The sequence below is a fragment of the Stegostoma tigrinum genome, chromosome 31 (genome assembly GCF_030684315.1).
Source record: "Stegostoma tigrinum isolate sSteTig4 chromosome 31, sSteTig4.hap1, whole genome shotgun sequence".
In the NCBI taxonomy this organism is placed as follows: Eukaryota; Metazoa; Chordata; class Chondrichthyes; order Orectolobiformes; family Stegostomatidae; genus Stegostoma; species Stegostoma tigrinum.
In genome coordinates this window covers 33471125-33498705 of record NC_081384.1, presented here as the reverse complement: position 1 = coordinate 33498705, position 27581 = coordinate 33471125, and the positions used below count along the sequence as shown (strand labels likewise).

The window sequence follows — 27581 nt, the reverse complement described above, 5'->3', positions numbered from 1 at the left end:
TCCAGGAAAATTGACATAACTTCCTCTTTGTCTTTCATAATGAAGACTTGGAGAGCAATCTGTTCGTAGATGTCATTGCTTTTGTAAGCTTTTGTCAGTCATGCAGTCAGGCTCCAGAATTGACTCGATTTTGACTTTCTATACAAGTACAATAGTTGCTGATATTGGGGCCTGTCAGGAAATGATTCATTCAATAGACTAGTTTTAATGGGTAAACCAAGATTGTATTTGAAGAAAGCAAGTAGAGTTATCAAAAGGTATTTACTGAACATCCTTTTTTTGTTTGCAAACATGTTAACAACATTTGGAAAAACAGATGTGAAGAAAAGTATTTGGTACTGCTGAGATAACAAGGTGTAGAGCTGGATGAACACAGGCCAAACAGCATCAGAGGAGCAAGAAAGCTGACGTTTCGAGTCGAGACGCTTCTTCAGAAATAGGGGAGGGAAGGGGATTCTGAAATACATAGGGAGAGAGGGTGAGGTGGATAGAAGATGAATAGAGGAGAAGATAGGTGGAGAGGAGACAGATGGGTCAAAGAGGTGGGGTTGGAGCCAATGAAGGTGAATGTAGGTGGGGAGATAGGGAGGGGAATAGGAAGGTCCAGGGAGGACGGGCAGATCAAGGAGGCGGGATGAGGTTATTGAGTAGGAGATGAGGATAGAGCTTGAGGTGGGAGGAATGGGTAGGAAGGCGGGGATGAATTGGGCTGGTTTTAGGATGCGATCGGGGAGAGGAGATTTTGAAGCTTGTGAAGTCCACATTATTGGTACTACTTCCTTTCCAGTGCAGTATCTGAATCAGTTTCCTACCTTTCTGTCCACGCCTGGATCTCTGGTGTATTAGAGGTTGAGCACAATTTCACTTTTCCACCCACTTTTCCTGTCTCTTAAGGCTGTTCTTCAGTCTGGAAGATTTCTATATTTCATCCAAAAAGGCTTGACTTAGCAAATGTTCAACAGTTATGGACAAAAACTTAATGCTACCTGTGCATTTCTGACCAGACTCCAAAAGCCCAGGATTGTTGATTGCAGCAATTGTTATGCTAAGATGATTTGAGTCATCAGTAATTAAGGACCAAATTCACAACCTTTCTGGTCTATTTGCCATCATCCCACTACAATGCACTTACCCATTGCCCTATCAAGTGAGCATATCATTTCAGAAACAATGTTGTAACATAGAAAGATGGGCAGTGGAGAACCTGGGATTCAAGCCCTATGTTTGGTTGATAGACACGTTCTATAAGCACTTGTGTTTTTATATTTTGTATGTGTGTGGACCATGTTGAACTACGCAAATAATGTGGACCAAGAAGGCAAAGAGTGTGTTCATCAGCATAAAAGGCATCAAATTTAGTACTGTCAGTTAATGTAACTAAAAAACATGATAGGAAAACACAAAATAGCACTTGTGTAGAAGAGTGTTGGTTTTGAAATAGCAAGGAAAGTAAGTTATCAGCATGCTGTCTTTTCTTTGTCCTGAAGTAAACACTCAATTGAATTTTGTGTTATTATCCTTTGGGGAAAAAATCTAGAATGAAATGGTATGCAACTTTAAGACACAGATGGGTATGTCATAAAATAGTCTTCAATTTTTTTTAACCTCTGGTATTTTTAATTTGTGATTTGATAGACTATAACTAGAAATTTCATCTCCGCTAATGGGTATTTTTTTTTAATTTTAAGACTGATTCGCTAAAATGTGTGGCCAAAGCAAGTAAGAATCGATCACTGGCTGATTTCGAAAAGGTAAGTTGCCCAGAAAACAAATGAGAAACTTCACTGATACTTGATGGTATGCAGAGCCTGCAGTAGAGAGATGTTGTTTGTTAGGGGCTTTAAGTGCTAGTTAACATGAAAGAATTGATGTGCAATTTAAAAGCAATATTTATGTGGAGAACTTTTAAGTATATGTGGAGAAAATGGTTTCAAAGTGAAATTGAAACTTAGTGGCCTATGGGCCGCCTAGTGTAGAACATGTCTATGAAAAGATTTTAACTGGACAACAGTGTGTAAAATTATCCATACATGAAATGGGGAAATATTTTTCCTGATATATATCCTCTTCTTTGCACTTACAGGTGAGCTGCAAATGCATACAATATTTGATGCAGTTTTGGGGATGGGAGGATGTGAGTTGCTGCTGAGCATTCCACAAATGCAACAGCTTTTTTTTGAAAAGGGATTTATAGCTGAATGTGTACACCCCCAGTTGAAAATGGAGATCATGGCACATGGAAGTACATGAATCCTGCTTTGTAACATTGAATAAAAACATGATCAAAAATTAAAAATCTGGGTTCTAATTTTGAAAGTACTTGCTGGTTCTGTTATCACCATATGCTGAGCATAGATGGTGATAATAAGTTTTTGTAAACTTGGCACGCTGAACCAGATTTTGGTCCCCAAACTGTTGTTCAGCGGATGTTACCAAAAGTTATTCTGAATGGTATTTGACTGCACCCACCTGACTTGCAATTGTTATTAAAGGCTGTCTGACTTTAATATAGCTATATTGATTTTTTTTTTGTGTGTGTGGCAAGCTTGTTTGTTTTGACTAGAGAATAGAGTAAATGCTGTTTCACTGTTATCGCAGCTGTTCAATAGGTTTGAAGTATCTACTTGGGTGGTTAATTATTAATCTCCCACAGTGACTTGGTAGTTTAGTGGAATAAACATAATCGTTTTGATATCAAGTTCTAAATTCAGACAGTCTGGCTTATCACTCAGACTTTGATTTTCTGTTAGTTTAAGTAGCATCTTTCATGACCACAATGTCCCAAACCACTTCACAGCCAAAAAATGCTTTTGCAGTGTGGTCAATCATTTAATGTAGAAACACAGCAGCTAATTTGCAACCATCAGGTTCCCACAGACAGCAGTATGATGATCTGTGATATACATTGTGATAATTGATATTAAATATTATCTAGGGTACCCGAGAAGACATTCCTTTTCTTTGTCACTCTGCCACCATGAGTCTTTTGATCTACCAGAGAGCAAATGGTGCTTCAGTTTCTCATATCAAATGATAGTATCTCTGACAGTGCAGCATTCCTTCAATATTACACGGGGAGTTCAGGAAATACTTTTCACTGTCAAATAAAATTCTGCGGTTCTGATTCGCAGGCTTTAACAGATTTCCAAGCAGAGCTACGGGACGATCCGATTATCACCACACATTTGGCAAAGCTGTATGACAACTTATTGGAGCAGAATCTTATCAGAGTGATTGAACCTTTCTCCAGAGTTCAGGTAATTACAAGTATGTGATTGAAATAAATTTCCATAGTATTTGTATTCAATTGGTCTTGGATCCATCCTGAAATTAATTCTAACTCTATGGCCTTAAGACAAAAAGGTTTCATCAGTGTAACTTGCGTGGTCTGAAAGTTTAAAGTTTCCCCATGTTGTCACTTTGTTTGTTCAGTTAATGGGGCCTGTATTCTGGTTTGGACCCACAATATTTGTTGTGGAGTCATTTTGGGTCGGTATGTCTGGTCATGTGTATCAAATCAGGGCCATTTTGGATTGGCATCTACTATGTAAATTATCATCTTGCTGTTCCCACTCCAACTTGTGGTTTCTGCTGCTCCCAGACTTGCTGTCCTGTTCGATGACTCCGCCACCTACCTCTTCCCTAACCTGAACATAAAAGGAGGAGTCATGACCACTAGGAACCAGAGTTTACGCATGTAGTCAAGAGGCATGGCAGGGATATTAAATGAATACTTTGCGTTTGTCTTTACAAGGTAGAAGCTACCCAGGTCGTGATGACAGGAGAAAATCTTGAATTAAAATTGAGGAGAAATTGGATAAGTCATCAGTAATTAGAGTTAATAAACCAGGATTGGATGAGATGCATCCATGGGCATTGAATGAAGTGAATGTGGAAATTCCAGAGTCACTGACAAAAATCTTACAATTTTCCCCATATTAAGAGGTGATGCTGGAGATGGAAATGTGACCACCTTGTTCTGAACAGGTTGTAAAGGTTCGTCCAGCAATTTTGACCAATCAGTTTAACTTCAGTGATGGGGCAGTTTCAAGAAAATTCTGTTTGGAGTAACTCTAATTGTCACGTGGTAAAATGTAGATTGACTCAGGAGTCAACGCCTATTTAAGGGAAAATCACATCTGACTGACTTGCTGAAAGGTTTTGGAAGAGGTAAGAGGGGATTTTCAAGGCGAGGCTACTGGTATGGTGTGCATGGACTTCCAAAATACACTTGGTAGAATGCCGTAAAACATGCTTTTTTGAGGAAAGTGATTGATAGATTCAGGAATGAAAAGGGCACTATTAATGTGCATACAAAATTGGCTGAATTATAGGATATGATGTATTGATTAATGGGTATAATTGAGTTGGAGGGAGGTTTGTAGTGCAGCTCCCCAGGGACAATGTTGGGATCCTTGCTTTTCTTGGTTTTACATAAATGATATAAATCTTGATGTGTGGTGGGCCATTTCAGTTGCAGCCAACACACAACTTGGAGAGTTGTCCACCTGAGGAACACCATATAGATCTTCAAAAAACACATTGGATGGACTGGAGGCAGTTTGTCAGATGAAGCTCAATGCAGAGGAATGAGAGGTGATGCACTTTTTGCATGGAGAACTCTATAAAATAAAGGTTCTATTCTAAGGAGAGTGAAGGAACAGAGACTTTGGTGAATGTCATTAAAAGTAGAAGGACAGAGAAAACTGCTAACAAAGCACACAGTATTCTAAGCTTCATTGACAGAGCCATAGAATTCAAAGGCAGGGAGGCAATAATGACCTTGAATAAGACACTGGTTAGAACAGCTGAAGTTTTGTGTGTGGTTCTGAGCACCATACTGTGGAAAGGATGGGAATGCATTGGAGACTGTAGAAGCGTTTCCAGCGCTGAGACTGTTCAGTTATGAAGAGAGGTTGAAAATATTGAATTTGTTTTCCTTTTGAGGAGAAAAGATTTGATACGATTTCAATATCAAAAGGGTTCTGGTTAGAGTAGATGGGGAACAATAATTTCTGCTTGCAGAAGCTGGAGAGGCAGAGGGCACCTTTTTGAGTGATTTTATTTTTCAAAAATAGATGCAGTGAGATAAAGCATTTTCACACAGCAAATATATTGAACCTTCTCACATTGCACTTCCTAAGCAACCTAGATTTTGTGCTCAAATCTCAGATTGTGGCTGGCCCTCTTGTGTGTTTTTGTGCCTCAGGGCAACATAAAAGATTCTATAGGAGTCATATTTTGGTTATGCTTCTTCATTAACAGTTGTCTGGGAAATATATTGCAGGCAGGTTCAAATTGAGGCATTTAAGAAGGCATTGGATGATTATTTAAGTGGAAAATGTGCAGAATTATGGGGAAATGCAGGAATTTGGCAATAAGTTAAAATATTCTGGGCAAATGTTATAAGCTGAGAAGCCTACTCCTGCAACTTAATAATCTTTATGGTGAATCAGAGGTATGGCAGCAGGACCCTGGGTATGTGGCTGCAGTGAGCACATCAATTATAACAGTCTCAGCCCAGCATTTCAACATGGTTGAGATTCACTCTTGTTCACAGAGCTCCAGCTTCAGTGCCGTTAGTGTCAGTAAAAGAAGCTGCTCAGTCCAGATTAATCTATCGGAGTTGTTTGAACCCTGAAGCATTTCAAAATTGTGAACGTTAGAAGGCTGCATTATTGAAATTGAAATAGCGAAGACTCGGAACAGAACCCTTAGAGGGAATACAATATGAAGAAGTGTCATTTGGAAAGTTGAGGAAGTCGAGACTTTATAGTCATTTTGGGAGCACACTTTTAACAGAAATGGGGACACAGGAGTTGAGGGAGGGAGAAGTTGGGGATATGCATACTTTACAGTGTTGAGTTGTTTAGTACCATCTACAACTTCCTGAAAACTGAAAATCGGGTGGTCATATACAATCAGAACTGAATATCATCCAAGTTTGGTTGATGTATGGCATGAATGTGGCTGGACACCTGTGCGGCAAGCAATGCCCATTTCCAACAAAAGAATCTAATCTCCTCCCCTTGAAATTCAATGGCACTGCCATCACTGAATCTGCCAACATGTGACTGTTAACATTTGGCAGAGGTAGCATTGACCAGTAACTGACCTGGACTAGCCATATAAATATTGTGACGAAGACCAAATCAGAGACTGGGAATTCTGTGGCGTGTGACTTGCCTCCCTGATTTGCCAAAGACTGTCTACCACATACAGTCACAAATCAGGACAGTGACTGAATACTGTCCACTTTCCCAGCTGAGTACACGTCCAACAACACTCTGAACTCAACTGCGTTCAGGACAAAGCAGCTTGCTTGTTTGGTACCCATCCATCACAGGTAAACATCCACTAATTGCATTACCAACACACAGCACTAGCTGTATGTACTGCATACATGTTACAACGCAGCAACTTGCTAAGCCTTCTTTGACAGCACCTTCCAAACCCATGACTTCTACCATGGATGTTTTGAGGTTGACATCGCCTGCAAATTTCACTGCCTTGACTTGAAACTGTATCACCTTACGTTGTCAATAGGTCAACATCTATACTTCTTCCAAACAGCATTGTGGGTAAACCTAAACCTGTTTCACATGGACTGCAGTGGTGCAAGAAATGCTCATTGCCACCATCTTGAAGGCATCAAGGATGGATAACAAAGGTTGACCTTTCCAGAAGCTTAAAATTTTGTAAAAGAATTTAATTAAAATAGAGACATAGTTTTCACAGAACAGGAGGACAACTGTTTGGCCCATCAAGTCCATGATAGGTCTTAGTGCAGCAATCTGGTCAGTCCCATTTACATCACATCTATCCTTGTAACCCTGCAAATTTATTACCCTCTGATTTCTTTGAAAAGTTATTGGTAGTCTTGACTTCTACCACACTTAGAGCATTGGCCAAGTCACTGCCACTGCATAATGAATTTTTTTTTCCTGATGTTTCTGTTGTATTTGTTGCATAAAATCTTAAATCTGTGCCCAATTACTATTGGGTAAAAGGCAACTCCTCCCAAAAACCATTCTCTTATATTCTGGTGCATCTCTCCAAACTCCCCTCAATCCTCTTTACTTCAAGGAGAGTTAACGCAATTCTCAAGCATGACCTTGTTGCTAAAATCATTTAATTGGAAGAATCATTCTAGTAAAAATAGAATTAGGTTTATTGTCACACGTACTGACATGAGTACAGTGAAATGTTCACAAAGTCAACACTTGCAGTATCATCTTATCTAAAAAGGTACAAAATCTTAGCAATCAATTTAAAAAAACAAAGATATTAAAAGTTCAGCATTACAGCCCTTCAAGCAAACCACGCCTCACCTCCTATGCATGCTGGGATCTTGCCTCTGCGACCAGTCATGTCCCCACTGTGTACCTTTTCAAGGATCTTCATAGCCTTCCTAAAATATTATGACTGGATTGAAGTTTTTCATAGGGGCCAAGCCACAGCTTCATGAAGGATCAATATTACTTACTTTACCTTTGTGCCCAATACCTCTAACTATGCAGCTCTATGATTTTCTAACTAAATTAATCAAATTATTGCTATGTATGGTTCCAATCATTTTCAAACAGGCCATTGTTGTAGAATACAGACTGCATACTGGACACTTTTTGAACTGTTACTTTGTGTATTTTATGTTCATGTTTATAAGTATTTAGAGCAGTATTTTTGGCCAATTTTTTCGAACAAAAAAGATAACTTGTTTGGATGCTTTATCATGTTTTCATGCTTGCATGCCATTATGACACATGAACTGTAACTGTTCCTTTTTAATTGTTTTTTTTAAATGGTGACTTGGAGACTGAAAATAATGTCTTTTTCTTAATCTTACAGATAGAACACATAGCAAGTATTATAAAACTATCCAAGGTAAGTGGTCATCTATATTTAAGTAGAACATACAGAATTCTGAGTCTTGAAAATCACTTTGTCTCATGTGATAAAGTTCAACAGAAGAAGAAGATGTCAGTCCAAAATTTTAACATGTATTCTAGGCTGAAACTTCATTGAACTGTAAGGGAAATATTCACCCGAAATTTGCTGTTCGACTAATGTATTATTCAAACATTTGTCGCTTTGTTGCAAAATTCACCTTTCAACGAGCACACAAACAGGTTAACTGATCATTGTGTTTGAGGTCTTGGTGCAGGTAAAATGACTGCCATGTTTTTTTCTACATGTACCTTGTATCTCGTCAAAATAATTTAAGTTTATATATGCTTAAAAGAATTTTGATATGTAAAAATTGTTGGCAAAGTTGAGCAACAGCATTTTTTAAGTAACCTTTATTGAGCTGTCACTAAAACCATATGACTCCAAACTAAAGCATTCTTTTTGAGATCTGTCTAAATGTAGTAGATGAGTACTTTGAGCCTTTTCAGACCAAGAAGATCTCATATATTCCTCCTTTTACTCAGTCAGTTGATTTTAGCCAAATTGCTACAATTGGCTTTGTTGCCATGGTTAAGGAGGGGAAATCTTAGCCGTGTTTCTAACCTTCAGTTTTATCCAAGTACACTATCACCACTTAAATTTCTTGTGATGTAGTAACTGATGCCAGAAATATTGGACATAAGAATATTGGAGACTGGCACAGAATTAATGTCAAGAGAAGAGAGAATTTGGAATTTACAAACAGTTTTTGCAGTACAGTTAGTATAATTTTCTCCTGTAGCAATTGGAGATGGGATTCATTTGCCATCTTGATGTTCCCCTGATATTTGAGAATTTATATTCTGCACGTTCCATAAAAAAGTGAGAATTCTAAGTAATGAATGAAGAGACTTACTTACAATATCTTTGCTTCTGTATTATAATCTGTTTTCTGAATGTTTCTAAGCCGATACAGTATAACTAGGAAAGTTTCAACCCTTAATTTGGCATCCTTCACCTTCATGTGTGCAGCATCTTAAAAATAAAACGGGGTTATCTCTTTGCTCAAGAACTGAAGGTCTTGTTTTTGATTTTTGTTTTCTACAGGAAGACTGCAGATTTATTTTTACTATTGCAGTGTGTCAGCTGGTCTCAGTCATACTAAAGTATTTCCACGCTAAGCATAAAAACTCTCCCTTGCCTTCCAGTATTCCAGTATATTTTGCTATTCTGTGGTTCCGGTGGAGGTGTATTCTGAGTTGGGAATGAATGGCAAGACGTGCTAAATAATTTCACCGTGCTCTATTACAGTATACATGGTTGTCTAGATCATTATGTAGAGCTTCAATCATTGACCTCCTGGATTAAGGCCCAAGAGGTTCTGAATTACCAACCACAGTAGCAATCTTGAAGATTAGTCTTGAACATTAATCCGGCTCTTTGAAGAGTTTGAGTGCGTATCTTAGATTGAAAAAGAAGTGTACCTTTATTTCTGCTCACTCGTGAAATTTAACATGGTCACAACTTATTATATGATGTGGTGGAGATCCGGAAAGCCATAACAGGGCAATGTTGTATTTTGAATACCTTTAAAGAAAAGTCTGTATTCATCCTTGGAACTAATGGTTGTAGGGCATTTCCGGAAGTGGAACATTACATTGACTTAAGTTGGTGAGAGCTTGTTTATTTTGAAATTTTCTAAACTCCTGAATCTATTATGTGGCTCCTTTTTATCAACTTTATTTTATTGGATTTGAAATATCATTGGCTCTGATGCAACCAAGAACGGTTTCTCTTTTCTTTTAAAAAAAAATAGACAATTCAAGCAAGATGACATTGTCAGATGGATAATTGTTACATGTGACTTGGACTTAACACAATCCTGTTATTCCAGGGTGATGTGGAAAGGAAACTCTCTCAGATGATCTTGGACAAGAAATTTCATGGTAAGCATTGAACAGTTCTTGCAAGAACACAGGAGAAACGACCACAAAGTTAAAATCATACCCAGCTCAGAAAACACCATAATTGTTAATGACACAACTTTTCCACGTAACTGGTTTAAACACAGGCAAGACATGGTTCCAATTACAATTTGAAGTCTGAACTATGTGAGATCTTTCAAGGGCTAACTTTTTGTCAAGAGTTACCTTTTGTCTCTCTTCTTTAGTTCTCTTTAATAACTCATCTCAAGACAGGTATGATTTAGACTTTGATCAAATCTCTTGTTCCAAAGAACTTCTCACCCATTCGAGATAGGACTGAAATATTAGCTGCCAGAGGTGTTATTGTTCCAGTATGCAGTTCCATACTGCATGTCCTTTGGTGGGGAAAACTTTGTGTTTTGGCTGCAGAGTAAGAAAAACTGCAGAAATTATAGTTTTGTTAAAGTTTTTAAAATGATGTTGACTTGTCAGCTTTAGTCCATTGCAGATTAAGATTTAGCCAACTGACCTGTGTTGGTAGTCTGCACAATAGAAAATTGTCTTGAAGATTTGGCATTTGTTACTGCAACCATATCAGTATTGTGCATCCAGTATCTTTGCTGTTATCATAGTAGATATTGTACATTCATGTTCTTACTTCCTCGGATGTAAGAAAAAGAATTTGTAATCTGTATAGAAACCAGAAGAAAATTGTTTTCAACAATTTATATCATAGGGTCATGCTTTTGTTTTTTTGCTTGTTTGTAGGTATTTTAGACCAAGGCGAAGGAGTCCTGATTGTGTTTGATGAGCCTCCAGTAGACAAAACGTATGAAACTGCGCTTGAAACAATCCAGAATATGAGTAAAGTAGTGGACTCTCTCTACAACAAGGCAAAAAAACTAACATAGGTAAGTGTAGTGTAATGTGTAATGCAAGGGACAGATCTCTTTTTAAAAAGAAAATCTGACATTTAGTGTCCAGCTAATATGTGACTATACATGAGAGGCAATGCATTATTCATATGCAAATATGGTATCATTTTATAAAACTGGACATCTTCCAATGTTTTCCTCTGTTTTCAGTTTGTACAGCTGCTTGGCAAGGCAGAAATCTTAAGGAGCTAGAACTGTGAGCCTGTACCCCATATTTTTAATTTTAAAACTGAATTTGGTCGAAAGTTTAGGTAGGCGCCTTTCCCAGTTACATTGAGGATCCACAGTAAAAACCATTGTTTTCAAAACCCATCTGGCTAACAAGTGACTCCAGACCCACAGCAATGTGGTTGATTCTTACATCCTCTGTCAGCAGTTTAAGGATGTTAGTAAATGCCAGTGATGCCCTGTGAATGAAATTTATTTTAAAATTCAAAAGGATTATTTAATTTACTTCCACATTTTTCCTACATAATAAGGCAACTTTCATGCAGAGTGAGGTTTGCTTGAATGCTTGCTCATTCTCCCTCAAATTTCAACTCTTCCCTTTCCCAAAAGGTTGAGATTTTAATCTTGGTGATTAGGGCATTCTGTTTGTTTCAGCCAAGTTAACAATATTTAGTCTTCAAAAACTTACTCTGAAGCTGTTCTCTCAACTTGTCAAAACTTGTGTTGTAAAGATGACCATTAGCTGTTGGAGATGGTGCACTTTGTCCACTGTCTACTGCTTGCCCTACTTTGTCCAAAGTAGCATATGTTTTTAACTCAAGTACAACATTGTTAACATCCTTGCAAATATTACAAAAACAAATACTTCTGTTAAAAATTCTTGTGTCTGTGTTTATTTCAATACATTGTAGAATGTGCAATCTTAGGATGACAATTCTTGCATGTGGCAAATGGCTCAGTTTTCTGTCTCCACAGCTCCTTGACCAAGCCTGCAGGAAAAAAAAGGCCCAGTTCACTAAATTCACTAAATAAAGCTCCTAAATTGCTGAACATTCTGCTGTTTTTAACTGGGGGAATGAATTGAATTTTGTCTGTGTGTACTCTAGTTAAATTGAAGCAAGGCTACTAATTGTAGACAAACTAAATTCTGGTCCCTCAACCCACTTCATCTGAAGGCAGATTTAAAAACAAAATATGGTGAATGCTGAAATCTGAATTGAAAACCGAATCTGGAATTAATTGGCACTGGCAGAATCAAAGGAGAGAGGCAGGGGTCCATTCTGGATATGACTTCAGAATTGGGGTAAGAAATATAGTGGGTTTTATGGTGTTTATGAGGAGGAGGATAAGTAGAGGAGAGGGTAGTATTGATTTACTGAGAAATGTAGTAGAAAAATGGGCAAATGCTTTACCTCAATTTGCCAAGAGTTGGTGTGAGTGGCAGGATAATGACCAGCTCTGCCTGTTGGCAAAAATGTGAAAAACAAGAGTCAGGCCACTAAATAGCCCAAAAAAAAATCCAAATGGGAGATGCAGCTCACGGTCTGAATTTACTGAACTCAATGTTGAGACTCCGACTATAAAATACCTCATTGAAAGATGAGACGTTTTTTGAATTTGTATTTAGTTTCACTGCAGCAGGCTAAGAACTGAAATGTTATGAGAGATAGGTGGAGAGTTAAAATGGCAAAGAACTGGAAACTTGGGGTTGTTCATACAGACTGAACAAACGCATTCTGCATGCCATTTACCCAATCTGCATTTGGGCTCCCCAATGTAGACAGAACCATATTGTTGCAACCATAATATACAAATTGAAATAAGTACAATCAAACCATTGCTTCAACTGGAAGAAGTACTTGTGGCTTCACAGCACAGAAAGAGAAGGTATAAGAGCAGGTTTTGCACTTCATTTTTGAAGGTAATGAGAAGTGGTCAAGGTGTTGGGGGTGGTGGATGAGTGGACCAGGATATCTTGGAGGGGCAAGTCCCTTAAGAATAACGAGAGGAGAGGAAATTTCAGCATGCTGGGAGGGATGGAAGTACAGAGGGCTGCCATTTGTATATGGCAGCTGAGGGGAGAGAACTGAAGAGTGGGAAACTATCAGACACGTTGAGGGCCTTGTCAACAAAAAAAAAATCAGGTGACCACCTTGTGAAGGAGGAAGGACAACTTACTAGACGTGCTGGAGGAACATAGCAGCCCAGGCATCATCAGACAAGCGGGAAAGTTGACATTTCAGGTTGGGACCCTTCTTCAGTAAAAAGGGTCCCGACTGGAAACGTCAACTTTCCTGCTCCTCTGCTGCCTGGCCTGCTGTATTCCACCAGCTCCATACTGTGTTGACGCTGACTTGAGCATCTGCAGTTCTTACTTTGGCTTAATAGAGGTGCTGTTGTGGAAGGTTTACTCATTTAGAACAGATGAGAAGTAGACCGAAAAACTGGGAGAAGGAAATGACTCCTCATGGGAGACTGGGTGAAAGGAAGTGTACTTGGGTTGCAATGGGAGTGGGGCTTATAAAAGTCTATCCCCAAAAATGGAAACAGTACTTGAAGGAAATGGAAGTGTCTGAGATGTACAATGCAAAGATTAAAGAATGATGAAAATTGAAGCAAAGTTGAAGTTTTCCAGCACAGGTACAGTCATCACTGTACCAGAAACTATGTTTGGGGAAGTCCAAAGTAAGATTGGCACAATAAGTGTCAATTAAGCCCCAAAAAGATGAAAACACCCTGTTAGCTACAGGGTACCCAATGCAATACCATTTATTTGTAGGAAGTGAGATGAGTTACAGAAGAAATTATTGATCGAGGGAGCAGGTTCGTCCAGGTTGAAGCTATTAGTGGTGGATGGGGATTTGTTGGGCAAGTCTACTGGGTTCCTGCTTTGCTGGGATGCATTGTTACTTTTTGACCAAAACACTAAAGACTAAGAGACGGCTTTCATACAAGTGACAAGATTTGAATACTTAAATAGAACATAGAACATTACAGCACAGTACAGGCTCTTCGGCCCTCAATGTTGTGCCGACCTGTCATACTGATCTGAAGCCCATCTAACCTACACTATTCCATGTACGTCCATATGCTTATCCAATGATGACTTAAATGTACCTAAAGTTGGCGAATCTACTACCGTTGCAGGCAAAGCGTTCCATTCCCTTACTACTCTGAGTAAAGAAACTACCTCTGACATCTGCTCTATATCTTTCACCCCTCAATTTAAAGCGATGCCCCCTCGTGCTCGCCGTCACCATCCTAGGAAAAAGGCTTTCCCTATCCACCCTGTCTAACCCTCTGATTATTTTATATGTTTCAATTAAGTCACCTCTCAACCTTCTTCTCCCTAATGAAAACAGCCTCAAACCCCTCAGCCTTTCTTCGTAAGACCTTCCCTCCTTACCAGGCAACATCCTAGTAAATCTCCTCTGCACCCTTTCCAAAGCTTCCACATCCTTCTTATAATGCGGTGACCAGAACTGTACACAATACTCCAAGTACGGCCGCACCAGAGTTTTGTACAGCTTCACCATAACCTCTTGGTTCCGGAATTCGATCCTTCTATTAATAAAAGCTAAAACACTGTATGCCCTCTTAACAGCCCTGTCAACCTGGGTGGCAACTTTGAAGGATCTGTGTACATGGACACTGAGATCTCTCTGCTCATCTACACTACCAAGAATCTTACCATTAGCCCAGTACTTTGCCTTCTGGTTTCTCCTACCAAAATGCATCACCTCACACTTGTCTGCAATAAACTCCATTTGCCACCTTTCAGCCCAGCTCTGCAGCTTATCTATGTCTCTCTACAACCTACAGCATCCTTCGTCACTGTCCACAACTCCACCGGCCTTAGTGTTGTCTGCAAATTTACTAACCCATCCTTCTACGCCCTCATCCACGTCATTTATAAAAATGACAAACAGCAGTGGACCCAACACCGACCCTTGCGGTACACCACTAATAACTGGTCTCCAGGATGAATATTTCCCATCAACTACCACCCTCTGTTGTATTTCAGCAAGCCAATTTCTGATCCAAACTGCTATATCTCCCATAATTCCATTCCTCTGCATTTTGTACAATAGCCTATTGTGGGGAACCTTATCAAACGCCTTGCTGAAATCCATATACACCACATCAACCGGTTTACACTCATCTACTTTGTCTGGTCACCTTCTCAAAGAACTAATGTATTACATCAAGCTCATTTAAGTTACGATGTCCTTTTAGAAGTTAAGATTTCTGACTTAATTTTTTTTAAATCGATTGATTTTGTTAATTCTTTTCCTCTTTGTAACAGTGCTTGCTGAAATGGCCTGTAGAATTCCATAGTCGAGGACTTGTCAATATCCATTTTTATTGTGCTTGAGCTGTCAAAAAAAGTTAGCCTTCAGGCATTGACAAACTAGAAAACGCAACGCAAGCCTGTTCAAGTATGCCATGAAGTGCATGTGCACAATTACTGTTCATCTTAAAGATTTTGCAGTGTGGTTTTGTTTGGCATTACACCCTATTCAATGACAAAACCTTTATTAATTAGCTAGCTTTTTGGTGTCAAGTATTTGTCTTGTGGTTGTAGCATACATAGATATAAATTCTGCTACTTTGCAGCAGAGAGAGGAATTTAGATCATGATTTTTATCTTTGAAAGGCTGTCATTGGTGAGAATGACAGGAGTCAAACTTCTGAATGTGTTTTCCCATTCCAGGGTAGCATAAATCTTAATTGTCATTTAGGAATGAGTGTTTTCTTTCTTGTGTTCTGTATGGTGATAAAGTTTGCAGTTTTAACAACATTACTTGTTGAATTAAAGCTAAGGACTGTGGATGATGGAGATCTGAAACAAAAACAGATTTTCTGGCGAAACTCAGTAGGTCAGGCAGGATCTGTGGAAAGAAAGCAGAGTTAATGTTGAGTCTGAGAGTCATTGGACTCAATGTTAACTCCACTTTCTTCCCAAAGATCCTGCCAGACCAACTGAGTTTTGCCTACAACTTTGTTACTGATCTTTGAAATGTGGTTAGCATGGGCTGTCTTCTGGCTAACAAAGACCAATCATATTTCAAAAATGAATGAATAATCTGACTGTCCTTCAACTTCACCTTTGTTTTTTGTTGGCATTAAAACAGTTCTGGAGTAAACCTGTTTATTTTCAAATCTAATGCAAGTCTTCCAACCCTACCCTACATGCCTACCTTCATCCACCTAATCCCAGTCCATAAAAAGACAGTCTTCCTAAAGGATTTTTCATTCTCTGAAACTTTTCACTCTTTAAAATTGTTGTTTGCTTCTGTCCATCAGTTTCTAAGACCGGTTTCTCAAGAAATGCTTTTTCATTAAGCGAAAGCTAATTTTGCAAAATTATCAGGCTTCATTTTCCCATAAAGCAAATATTGAGGTGTTTTTGTTGGTTTTCCATCATTAATTTGTAACAATTTCTGTAATATAAATTATTTTTTAGCATTCTCCTTGAGAATAGATTAGCAGTCCATATAAAAGCGGGCATAAAGATTTGCCAAAATGCATGTAGTAAAAGTTGAGTGCATTCTATTAAGGACACGGATGGATGCTTAATTGAGAAAATGCAAGTATCAGTGTTTAAGGAGCAAGAGCAGTATAATAGTGTTGAAAGAAGCAGAGATGGCAGTGTGAAGGTTGAAGGGGTAGTGGTAGTCTTAATTCTGACCTATGTTTGGGGTAGGTAAGTTACTCTAACTCTTAAACCCACCTCCATATCTTGAATGTAACAGTAAGTTAGGTAACAGTTAACTTTGTGGGAAATTGTCTCACTAACTTGTTGAGTTTTTTAAAGGAGTAACAAAGAGGATTGAGGGCAGAGTGCTGTATCTGTATGGACTTCAGTAAGGCTTTCAACAAGATTCCTCATGGTATACTGGTTAGCAAGGTTAGATCACTTGTAATACAGGGAGAACTAGCCACATGGATACAGAACTCTCTTGAAGGTAAGAGACATGGATAGTGGTGGAGGATTGCTTTTCAGACTAGAGGTGGTGTACCAGAAGGATCAGTGCTTCGTCCACTGCATTTTGACGTTTATCTAAATGATTTGGATGTGAACAAAGGAGGTATGGTTAGTAAGTTTGCAGGTGACAGCAAAGAGGAGTAGTGTTTAGCAAAGAAGGTGACCGTAGAGTACAAGGGGACCTTGGACAGATGGGCCAATTGGTGGAGGAGTGTTAGATGGCGTTTGGATAAATGTGAGCTACTGCATTTTAAAAAGGCAAATCAGGGCAAGACTTATACACTTAATGGTAAGGTCCTGGGGAGTTCTGGATGTGAGTTTGCTCGCTGAGCTGGAAGGTTAGTTTTCAGACGTTTCGTCACCATTCTAGGTAACATCATCAGTGAGCCTCCAACGAAGCGCTGGTGTTATGTCCCGCTTTCTATTTATCTGGTTAGGTTTCCGTGGGTTGGTGATGTCATTTCCTGTGTTGGTAATGTAATTTCCTGTTCTTTTTCTCAGAGGATGGTAGATTGGCTCCAAGTCAATGTGATTGTTGATGGAATTCAACAAACACATTGACTTGGAGCCAATCTACCATCCTCTGAGAAAAAGAACAGGAAATTACATTACCAACACAGGAAATGACATCACCAACCCAAGGAAACCTAACCAGATAAATAGAAAGCGGGACATAACACCAGCGCTTCGTTGGAGGCTCACTGATGATGTTACCTAGAATGGTGACGAAACGTCTGAAAACTAACCTTCCAGCTCAGCGAGCAAACTCACATCCAGAACTTCAACCTGAGCTACAAATCTTCTCAAAACTCACTAGTCCTGGGGAGTGTTGCTGAACAAAGATCTTGGAGTACAGGTTCATAGTTTCTTGAAAGAGGAGTCCCAGTTAGACAGGATAGTGAAGAAGACATTTGGTACATTGCCTTTATTGGTCAGCGCATTGAGTATAGGAGTTGGCAGATCATGTGGCTGTAGAGGACATTGGTTAGGCCACTTTTGGAACAGTCTACTGTAGGGAAAATATTGTGAAACTTGAAAGGGTTCAGAAAAGACTTACATGGTGGTTGCTGCTAGAGTTGGAGAGTATAAACTAAAGAGACACTGAATAGACAGGGGCTATTTCCCCTGGAGCACTGGAGGCTGAGTGGTGACCCTGTAGAGCTTTATAAAATCAATAGGGGCATGAATAGGGTGAATAATCAGGTCTTTCCCCCAGTGTTGGGGAGTCCAAAACAAGAGCGCATAGGTTTAAAATGCGAGGGGATGGATATGAGGGACCTGAGAGGCAACTTTTTCTCGCAGAGGGTTGTGCTTGTATGGAATGAGCTGCCAGAGGAAGTCGAAGAAGTTGGTACAATTGTGACATTTAAAAGACATCTGGATGGATGTATGAATAGGAATGGTTTGGTGGAATACGGGACAAATGCTGGCAAATGGGACTAGGTTAATTTAGGATATCTGGTTAGTGTGGACGAGTTGGACCGAAGGGTCTGTTCCTGTGCTGTACAGCTCCATGACTAACAGTTAATGTCTAATTCCATGACCTACCATTTGAGGTCAAAGTCTGTGTGAAGGTTATGAAGCAATAGGGGTTTCCACAGCCTGATTTAATACAGTGTCCTGTATAGTAGTTAATAGGTCATCTGAACTGATTGTAGTGTGTAAATCCCATTAGCGTTCAGCAGAGCCTTGAAAGAAATTGTTATATATTTTAGCACAATGTTTAATTTGCTCCTCCTGACAGGTAAGAGGGAATTATCTACGGCTTTGGCTGGAGAACAAGGTAATGTTACACGAACTGACTTGTGCTAAATTGGATAAATTCCTAATATTGAAACAATTGAAAGCGAATTCATACACTAATTTTGCACAACACCGAGTGACACTTTATTGTGAGAAAACTCAAATATGGTAACATCCTAAAATGGATTAGCTATAAATATATTCATTGCTTCACAGATGAATTATGGCAATGCTGACCTGCCATTTCATAGACACAAGAGGGCATTTTGTACTTAACCATCTTGATTCAAAGATTTGTTCCATGCTCTATAAATATAGTGAATCCTAAAATCCTTCATCTTTATCTGTAACTATTCTCTCAAATAGTGTCTCAACTGTCTTTTACCTTATGTGCATATTTGCAAACTCGTGTGAAGCGTCATATTCTAGTTAGTAGAAGGTAAATTTAAATATGTGTAGCCCGTTCTAAGACCACAGGTGACCAGTAAATTTTGGTTGAGAAACATTTAGCGGAGTCTAGGTCATGTGTTAGCTCTAGACAATCAGTTTAGTAACCCAATATAAAAATAACACACCAGATTTCAATAACCTTGTCTTTTACAGAGTTTCATAATGTTAAATAGTATTTTCAATGCAGAAACAGCCCAGCAGGTCCATGTTAGTATCTACATGCCATGTCAGCCTGTTTCCACACAAGTTTATCTCTGGTTCTTCAACACATCCTTCTACCCCTTTCTCCATGTGTTTTATCATCCTGTTTCATTTTAAATAACTTGCTGTTCTTTTCAACTATTCCTTTTTCATTTTTAATGTTTGTCTCATATTTAATACCTTTTAATTATTGTCTTCTTTACAAGTGAGAACCTTTGTTTGTTTATCCTATCAAACCTTTCTTTATTCTGTCAAACCTTTATCTCCATCAGGTCACCTCTCAGTCTTGTCGAAAGAAAATAACCTCAGTCTCTTCGATATTTCACATTGGTTACAATTGTTTCAGTTCTGGTAATATTTTGGTAAATCCCTTTGGGTTTTTTCCCTCTGGCACTTCTGTATTGTTTATTTTAATATGCCGATCAGGCCTGCAGTCATTGCTTCAAGCATACCTTATTCTTTGATTCTATAAAAGTGGATTGTTTTTTGCTTTATCCTTTTTGAAGAATGAAAGCGCTGCTTTAATTAACCTGCATTTGTTAACTTACACATCTGTTCCTTTACCTAATAGGCATTTTCCAAAGACCATATAGCTTCCCAATACTTCTAAGCAAAATATGCCACCTTCCATACAATCATTTGAAGTTTATTTACCAATTAATGCCCATTCTTCACATTTATTAGTATCTTCCTGCGCCCTGTAGTGTTAACCGAATCTCTCATTTCAGTGTCGTTCATGAATTTTGAAGGTGTGCAGGCCAGGTGGATTAACCGTGGGAAATGCAGGGTTACAGGGATATCATAGGGAACTGGGTCAGTGTGGACTTGATGAGCCGAATGGGCTGCTTCCATGCTAGGGTTTCTATTCTTTGTATCCTCAACGTAGTCTCTGTGTCATCTATGTGCCTTATTAAAAGGTTTTGGAAGTCCAAAAAATATTACCCCAATGCATTTTCATTATTCACTGTTTTCTATTAGACCTCAAAATTGAGTTAAAGTTGTTCAAATGTGATTCTCCCTTTTGGAAACTTGTCATTATATTTTCAGTCTCTCTAGATGTTTTCCTAGACAATCTTTGACCATTGCCTAAATTACTAATTTTGTAATAACTGCCTTCAATTCTCCATGGCTCAGGATATTGCGAGCAAAGCCAAGTTATTCATTGGCATTCTTTTGTCATTGAATGTATGGAACACTGAAAGTATGACCTGTGTTAATCCTGTAATTTGTTATTTAATTAATGTTACAAATGTAATGTTATGGGTGGAAGACTACTTCCTTTGAGACCTATTCAACTTTGCCAGGCTTGTGTGGAGCCCGTAGTCAAGAGATACACTTGTGGTTTAGCATTAGTGCAAACTGCGCATCTCCATGCTGGCATTAATGGCAAGTGATTCTCCAGTCTTAGATGTTTGAATGCTACTCCCTGTAATTTTTGTGCTTACAGACAAGTAAAACATATGACAGACAGTAGCCAACAACTTTTAATAAATCCCTTTTGGGTAGTGTTCTAGACTCTCTTGTATTCAGCTACTACATCACCGTCCTTTACTCCATTGTAAATTAAGAATTGAGGGTGCTCACTGACAATTGCAAATTGTTTAGAGTTATTTGCAACTTCTCAGATACTGAAGGATAAGTGCAGCAAGACCTGGACAATATCTGGGCGTGATGGCAAGGAACACTTGTGTCACACAAGTGCCAGTTAATGACTATCTCCAACAAGACAAAATCTAACCATTGCTCCTTCACATTCAATGGCATTGTTATCAATGAATTCCCCCATTAAACAGAAACTGAACTGTAATAGCCATATCAGTGTAATGGCTACAAGAGTAGATCTGAGGCTAGGAATCCTGAAGTGAGAAACTCCCCTGATTCCCCAAGCTTACCCACTATCTGTATGGCACAAGTCAAGAATGTGATTTGAATATGCCCAACCTGCTTAGATAAGTGCAGTGCCAAGACTTGAAGCTCGAATGCACATTCAGTATCTTCTAAGCCACTCATCATCCTGACATTTATTGCTATTCCTTCAAGTGTCACTGGGTCAAACCCTGGAACTCCCTCCCTAATAGCATTGTGGGTGTACCTAAACCAGATGGACTGCAGCCGTTCAAAAATGCAACTTGGCTGGGCTAGCACATATTGTTAATCCCAACACCCAGACCTTTTACAATAATTCTTTAAAAAAACATTTTATGTAAAATGTTTTCCATGTCGGAAAGCTCTTACAGAAAAAAGGTTTAGTTTGTTCCTTTTCTTTAAAGAATTTAAATTTTTTAAAAAATTGAATGAAGTAACTGTCTTTCATGATGTTTTGATTCTTTATTAAAAGGCATAATTTGTGTAAATCTTCTGATTCTCATTTTGTAAAATTTGTTTATGGTAACTGCCAACAAAACAACAAAACTTTTTAACAAAAGTGGGACCAGCAAAAGAATGTAGCAGTGAGCCATTCAGCATGCACAGTCTGCTCTGACATTCAATTTGTTCATGCCTAATTACCTGCCTTAATACCACTTGCCTTGCCATCTCTAGCCCTTGTTAATTTCTATCCTGAACATGCTCAGTGGTGAGCTTCCACATCAAGAGAAAAAAAATTTTAAATATTCACTAGGTGCATGTGTGAAGACTTCAGCTCATCTCAGCCTTGACCAGCCTATCCGTTGTTCTGAGAGTATGGCCTGGCGGTAGACTAAGGAAGAAGCTTATCTGCATTCAGCCTGTCACAGCCTGTAAGAATTTTTGATGAGATCATCTCTCATTGTTCAAAACATTGGAGAATATAGATAAGGTTGTCAGTATTTCCTCATAATCACTCTGTCGTAGGAATTGATCTGATGAACCCCCAGTGCATCCCTTGAATTGCAAGTATTTATTTCCTTAGTTATGGAGATCAAAATTATCGAAAGTATCTCCTAGTGCAGCCTTACGAAGGTTGTATGCAGAAAGTTCTTAACTTGATTTTGTAGTAAAAGCCAACATATCATTTGCTTTCCCCAATGTTTACTCCACCTGCATGCTAGTTTTTAGCCACTCGTGAACAAGGCCACTCTTTGAATGCTAGCAGTTCCAAGTCTCTCATCATTTAAGAAATTTTCTGTTTTTTCCTTTTTCAACAAAGTGGATATCTTCACACTTACTTTTATTAAGTTCCATCTATATGCCCTAGCCTATTCAATTAGTCTATCCAAGTCCCCTTTAAGCCTCCTTGCATTTTTTTCACAACTATGCTCCCACCTAATTTAGTAATTCATAGAATCCCTACAGTATGGAAAAGGCCATTTGGCCCAACAAGTTCATACCGACCCTCAAAAGCATCCCACCCAGACCCATCCCCTTACCCTATCCCTGTAACTCTGCATTACCCATGGTGAAAGCACCTTACCTACGCATGGGTAATTTAGCATGGCTAATCCACCTATCCTGCACATCTTTAAACCAAGTCAGAAATCACATGATAGTTCTAGTCCAGCAGGTTTATTTAAAATCACAGGCTTTCATAGCACTGCTCCTTTGTCAGGTGAAGCCTGCCATCTAATCATTTTTGGACTGAGGGAGGAAACTGGAGAACCCGATTGAAACCTGCACAGACACTGGAAGAATGTGCAAACTCCACACGGAAAGACAGTCACCCCAGAGTGGAATTGAACCGGGGTTGCTGGTGCTGTGAGGCGGCAGTGCTAACCACTGTGCTGCCAAAGATGGTGACTGTTGGTTTAACCTGAGGGTCACCCTGAGCTGTTGAGAAGGAGAGTTCTTCATGGTAATGTCAGCTGGTGCAGGAATTGAACCCATGCTGTCAGTATGAGCCTGCATTGTAAATAGGCTGTCCAGCTAACTGACCCAGCGTATAATCAATCAGCAAATTTGGAAATGCCTCAATTAGTCACACCCAAATCATTTTCCAAAGATTGTGAATAGCTTTGGACTTCACATGTTTTCCTTATCTTGCATCAGGTTATTTTTCAGTAGAATATTTAATCAGTGAAAATTAATTGTTATACTTTGAAATAAAGAGTAATGACAGAATTTGGTATGATTTGAGATCTTCTGCTTTTAGTAGCATGGGTAATTGATGAAGAAATTGAAATTAGGTCTGTAGTCAAACTGAAGATAGAGCAGCCATGTCAGTGTTTTCATTCCAAGTGAGTATTTTCATTCACTTGAATGCAGGTGTTGGTGAAAATTGAATTGAGACAAATAACCTGTTGAGCTCTTGCTGCCATTGTTAAATCAAAGCTGATATGTCTCAGCATTCCCCTAACTTATTATTTTCAAAGTCTGCAAATCTGTCACTCCCAAACTTGAAAATCTCAATTGATTCAAAACCTGCAATCATTTTGAAGGGTGCAAATGACAGATTTCTGCTATCTTTTGTTTGAGAAATGAATGGCCTCTTTCTGCAGCATAGGGATTCTACGATTACATTCTGACTCCGAAACAGCCCAATTCCAGTTTTAAGGTTGTGTAGCCCTGTTCAGAATTACTCTGCACGCAGAAGTAGTTTTTATATCTACTCCATTGAGTTCTTTATCAATTCTTATCGAGCCTCAGACTTATAAATTCAAAAGGATGCAAGCAAAGCTTGTGATATTTTATAATTTAACCCTCTTTAATCCCATGTATTATTTGGTAAATCTACACCTTGTCCCTTCCAAGAAGTGCGTGTTTGGGGTTCCAAAAGGATAACCATGTTTTTAAAAAAAAAGTGCCCATATTTACACAGGTTGTCAGACATGTCATGTCTGTGGTTCATATGCCTAATACACCAAATGTCAGCCTCCTTCTGTATTGTATCAACATTTACCATTTTTACATGGTGGTGAAGATAATTTTTCTTTCTGTTTGAAAGCTGTTCTGTGTTCAAATAGACTTCAAGTTTGTACAGTAATCAGTTTAACTTGCAGGTTGGCTTTTATTCTATTCTATTGATGCTTATTTAGCTCTTGTTTTTCTTTCCATAGAGAGAATCTGTGTTCCAGAGAGTTGGACTGTGTGACAGAAGAGAGCAGAGCTTGGAGAAATGCTAGGATTTTTTCAGTGTGTCCTACTTTCAGTCTGAAAGTTTTTAAATCCCTCGTCAAACTCATTCTGTTCAGAACAAGTTTGTTCCAGTTTGATGTAGCCTTTATCCAGCAGGTTATCAGGGGATGGTATGACATTTTTTTAAAATCCTTTTGTCATATTTTGTCCTGCTCTTCATTCTATTGAGGGTTTAACCAAACTCTCGCTTTGTTATATCCAGAGGTTTTTGGTTGACCGTTGACCCATGCTGTCTCTGGACCTGGCTGACATCACACTGCTTTTGACCTGACTTGTTTTCCAACAGTTTCCTACACATGCCGTCGCTGTTTTGGTTCTTGCCATCAATATCAAATGTACAAACGGTTCTCGCTAACCAACAATTATCAGGTATATCTGATGTTCAGATGAGTTCATAAATAAAGAAGAAAACATTTTTTTCAAAGTGTGATGTGTGCTTTTTTCCTTTTTTTTAAAGATTTATAAATTAGGTTTGGGGATAAAAAAGAACAATGAAATCTGTGTAGATTGGCTATCGGAACTCATAAGGTGCAGAAGAACGTAATTTTGGCTTTCCCATAGATGTTTGAATATTTTAAAATATTATTGAGCCATCTGCAGTGTACATATTTCCTGCTTTGCGTTTTTTTTTTTCTGGGGCAGGGGTAGTAGGAAAGCCTTGGGGCTGGATATTTCCCAGGTCATGCAGACTGAGGACCCATTTAAAGATGTCATTGGGAACTGATTCCAGGATGCCTGCCCACTTGCAGTACTCCTGCCTGCCCTTTACAAGCTCTTGTGGGGGTGCACAGCCTAAACTGTAAATAATTGTGGCTCACCTCCTTTCCGAGAAGAGATCCACAGGGGAAACCCCAGGTTGAGTTGTCAACCGGGGGGTGGGGAAAAAGCCATTCAGCATTCCCTCTTTTCATTGAGTCAATCAATCATAGCTGAAAGTGTTAGTGTCAAATATTTTAATTCATTCAATTCATTCATCTTGTGTAAACAAAGAACTTCAAAGGAACAGATTGTAAAATGGTAAAAGACACAGTCAATCAAACAAAGCTTTCTGTTCCCTCTACAGCTACACCAACATGTTGAAATCAAAGTGCATTAGCCATTTTCAGAACTCAGCCTCATCACAGATATCTGGATATCTGTTTAGCCTGCTTTTGGTGATACGGTTGTAAGATGATTGCTTGATTGAGTTCCAAGAATGGATAATGCTGTCAAATCTCAGCCAGCATTGTTCATATGACAGCATGGAGGGAAAGCTTGCTTGATTCATATATCTCTATTACCTTGTAACATATTGTTGTTTCTTTAGAAGGCTTTTCCACGCCAATATGTTTACTTACACAACATTGAGTTCTGAAATTGATAATAGCTTTTGATGTTGATGGTTTGAATGACTGTGGTTGATTGACACTTTAAGAGGTTGTAAGATGAGCAGCCTTTTGTTTTGTTTAGAATGATTCATTTCATTTTTTTTAAATAGTCAATTTCAGGATTATTCTGAAGACTTGTCAGGGGCTTGTTCATTCTGTAAATCATTGATTCTTGGAGAGTAAACTTTGGGGGGGTGGAATATGAGTGACAGGGGAATTGGAGAGGGGCAAGGAATTGTGGGGATGCTGAGGGTTGGTGGGCCTGGCATCATTACAACTGGATTGATGTTACAGTAAATGGAGATGTGTGTTCCTGCTGGTCTCACCAGCCTGCCTTCTGGAGGTGGAGAGCCTTCCTTGGAATAAATTATGGGGTTGGGGCCACTTTTAAAAGAGACAAGTCTGCCTGGTTGGGTAGTTTCCTGACTTGCCTTTTCTGCCTATTCCATGAAGACCCAGCTGTTTTGTTTTTTTTTTCTGTTTTTGAAACACCATATAATCTGCACTCCATATCCAGATGTGTTGTTTGGAAAAATGGAGCTGCATGTATTAGTTCAGCATTTTGAAAGATTGATGCAGTGGTCTAATATCACGTTTTAACAGCACCTTCGGAAGATTATTTTTAGTGATCCACTAGTTTATAATAAAAACTCTATAATATTTAAAGATTAAGGTCTCTTGAGCATAGCAGTTGCTTGCCGATCAAGTGTACTAGTTACTGGTCCCTTTCAGAACCTGCACATTGCTCCTTTTCAGCTGGACCTTGCATTTGTAATTATAAATAATGTATAAACATAGTCAATTGCAATTACTTTCCTATATTGGTTAACTAATCGCTGTTGGTTTGACTCAGAACATGATGTTTTAACTGCAGTGTGAATATAAATTTGAATGCACCGGAATTATATTAAAGTTACAAAGTATTAGTTGCTATCGTAGTGTGAGCAACAGTTAGTTTACAACTTAGCTACTACAGATGACTGAAGGTTGCGCTGATGTGATCATCAAGCCTGTAGTTATTTTTCAGCAATGAATAGTTAACTGTTAGAATAGAGCATGGTGAGTGACACTGCAGGATGACAGATTTTGATGCTTTTATTCAGAGTAGCTGTCTTTAACTGACCGTATCATGATCACCTTACTTTTCAGAGCACTCTTGAGTGACCGTTATTTCAGACTTCCGAAAGATTAACCTCAGTCAGCAAAATCAGCAATAACTCTAAATGGATAGTTCTTCATAAATTTGTAGACAAGTTGGTACGTAAGAGAGTAAAAGGGAAACGGCTTTTGTCCTGTATAAAACGGTATTGTTAGGTCTACTGTATTTTCATTTGCAGCATGTGTTCAGTTTGCTTGCTTTGGGCACCTCCCCTCAATAGCTGGTGGAATAAGATAGAAAAATCACCAGGAAAACTTGAGTTAAATTTTGTACCTCAATTGGTGAATGCTCAGCCCCATTTCCAATTTTAAACCCTACGTGATAAGTGGGAATTGTTTAAAGTGAGAATGTTAGCAGAGATGAAAAGTTAAAACCTCAAATTATTTTGAGCCCAAAGCGGGAGATTTTTAAACACGCAAATTATTTTACCCAGTTAATTTTATACTCCTAGTACCTTGCCAAAAACCCTATTCAGTTGATTAATCAACAAATCAAAACTAAACTCTGTTGCAAGAATGTTATCCTGTTGTTGAAATTGCTTTAATGAGTAGCTTCTGGCGATGATCGCAATAACTAATAATAATAATTTGGGACAGTACTTGGCCTGTGTAGTGTATCATTTTAATTTTGGGGTGGGGTGGGGTGGTGGAGATGGGTGATGTGAAGACTAACAAGTTTTATTTCGTTAGATTAATCCTGTGTAGAATGTATGGATGTTGTGCATGGATCTCCTCCATTACCTGCACTTGTGTTTTTATACTATACATTTTATATATATTCATGTCTTTGTCCATATGAAATATTGGATGATGTTTGCATACTTCCACGATGTAAAAAAAACAAACTAAATATTTGATCTGGTGAATTTTAAGAGTTTTTAATTAAATGCTATAAATGTTTTATGGCTTGTACAGTGTTTGTTCATAG

The 27581-nt window shown here is 38.6% G+C and overlaps 1 protein-coding gene across 1 annotated transcript in view; it reads left to right on the top strand.

The window, feature by feature from the left end:
* Positions 1 to 24552, top strand: part of LOC125466365 (26S proteasome non-ATPase regulatory subunit 11) — a 73215-nt gene extending 48663 nt beyond the window's left edge. Inside the window, exons 9-14 of the mRNA XM_048560774.1 lie at positions 1689 to 1751; positions 3132 to 3257; positions 7849 to 7884; positions 9782 to 9833; positions 10581 to 10723; positions 24050 to 24552. Coding sequence (XP_048416731.1) covers positions 1689 to 1751; positions 3132 to 3257; positions 7849 to 7884; positions 9782 to 9833; positions 10581 to 10723 — 420 coding nt within the window. The 3' untranslated portion in view covers positions 24050 to 24552. The remainder of the gene's footprint in view (positions 1 to 1688; positions 1752 to 3131; positions 3258 to 7848; positions 7885 to 9781; positions 9834 to 10580; positions 10724 to 24049) is intronic.
* The last annotated feature ends 3029 nt before the right edge of the window (positions 24553 to 27581 follow it).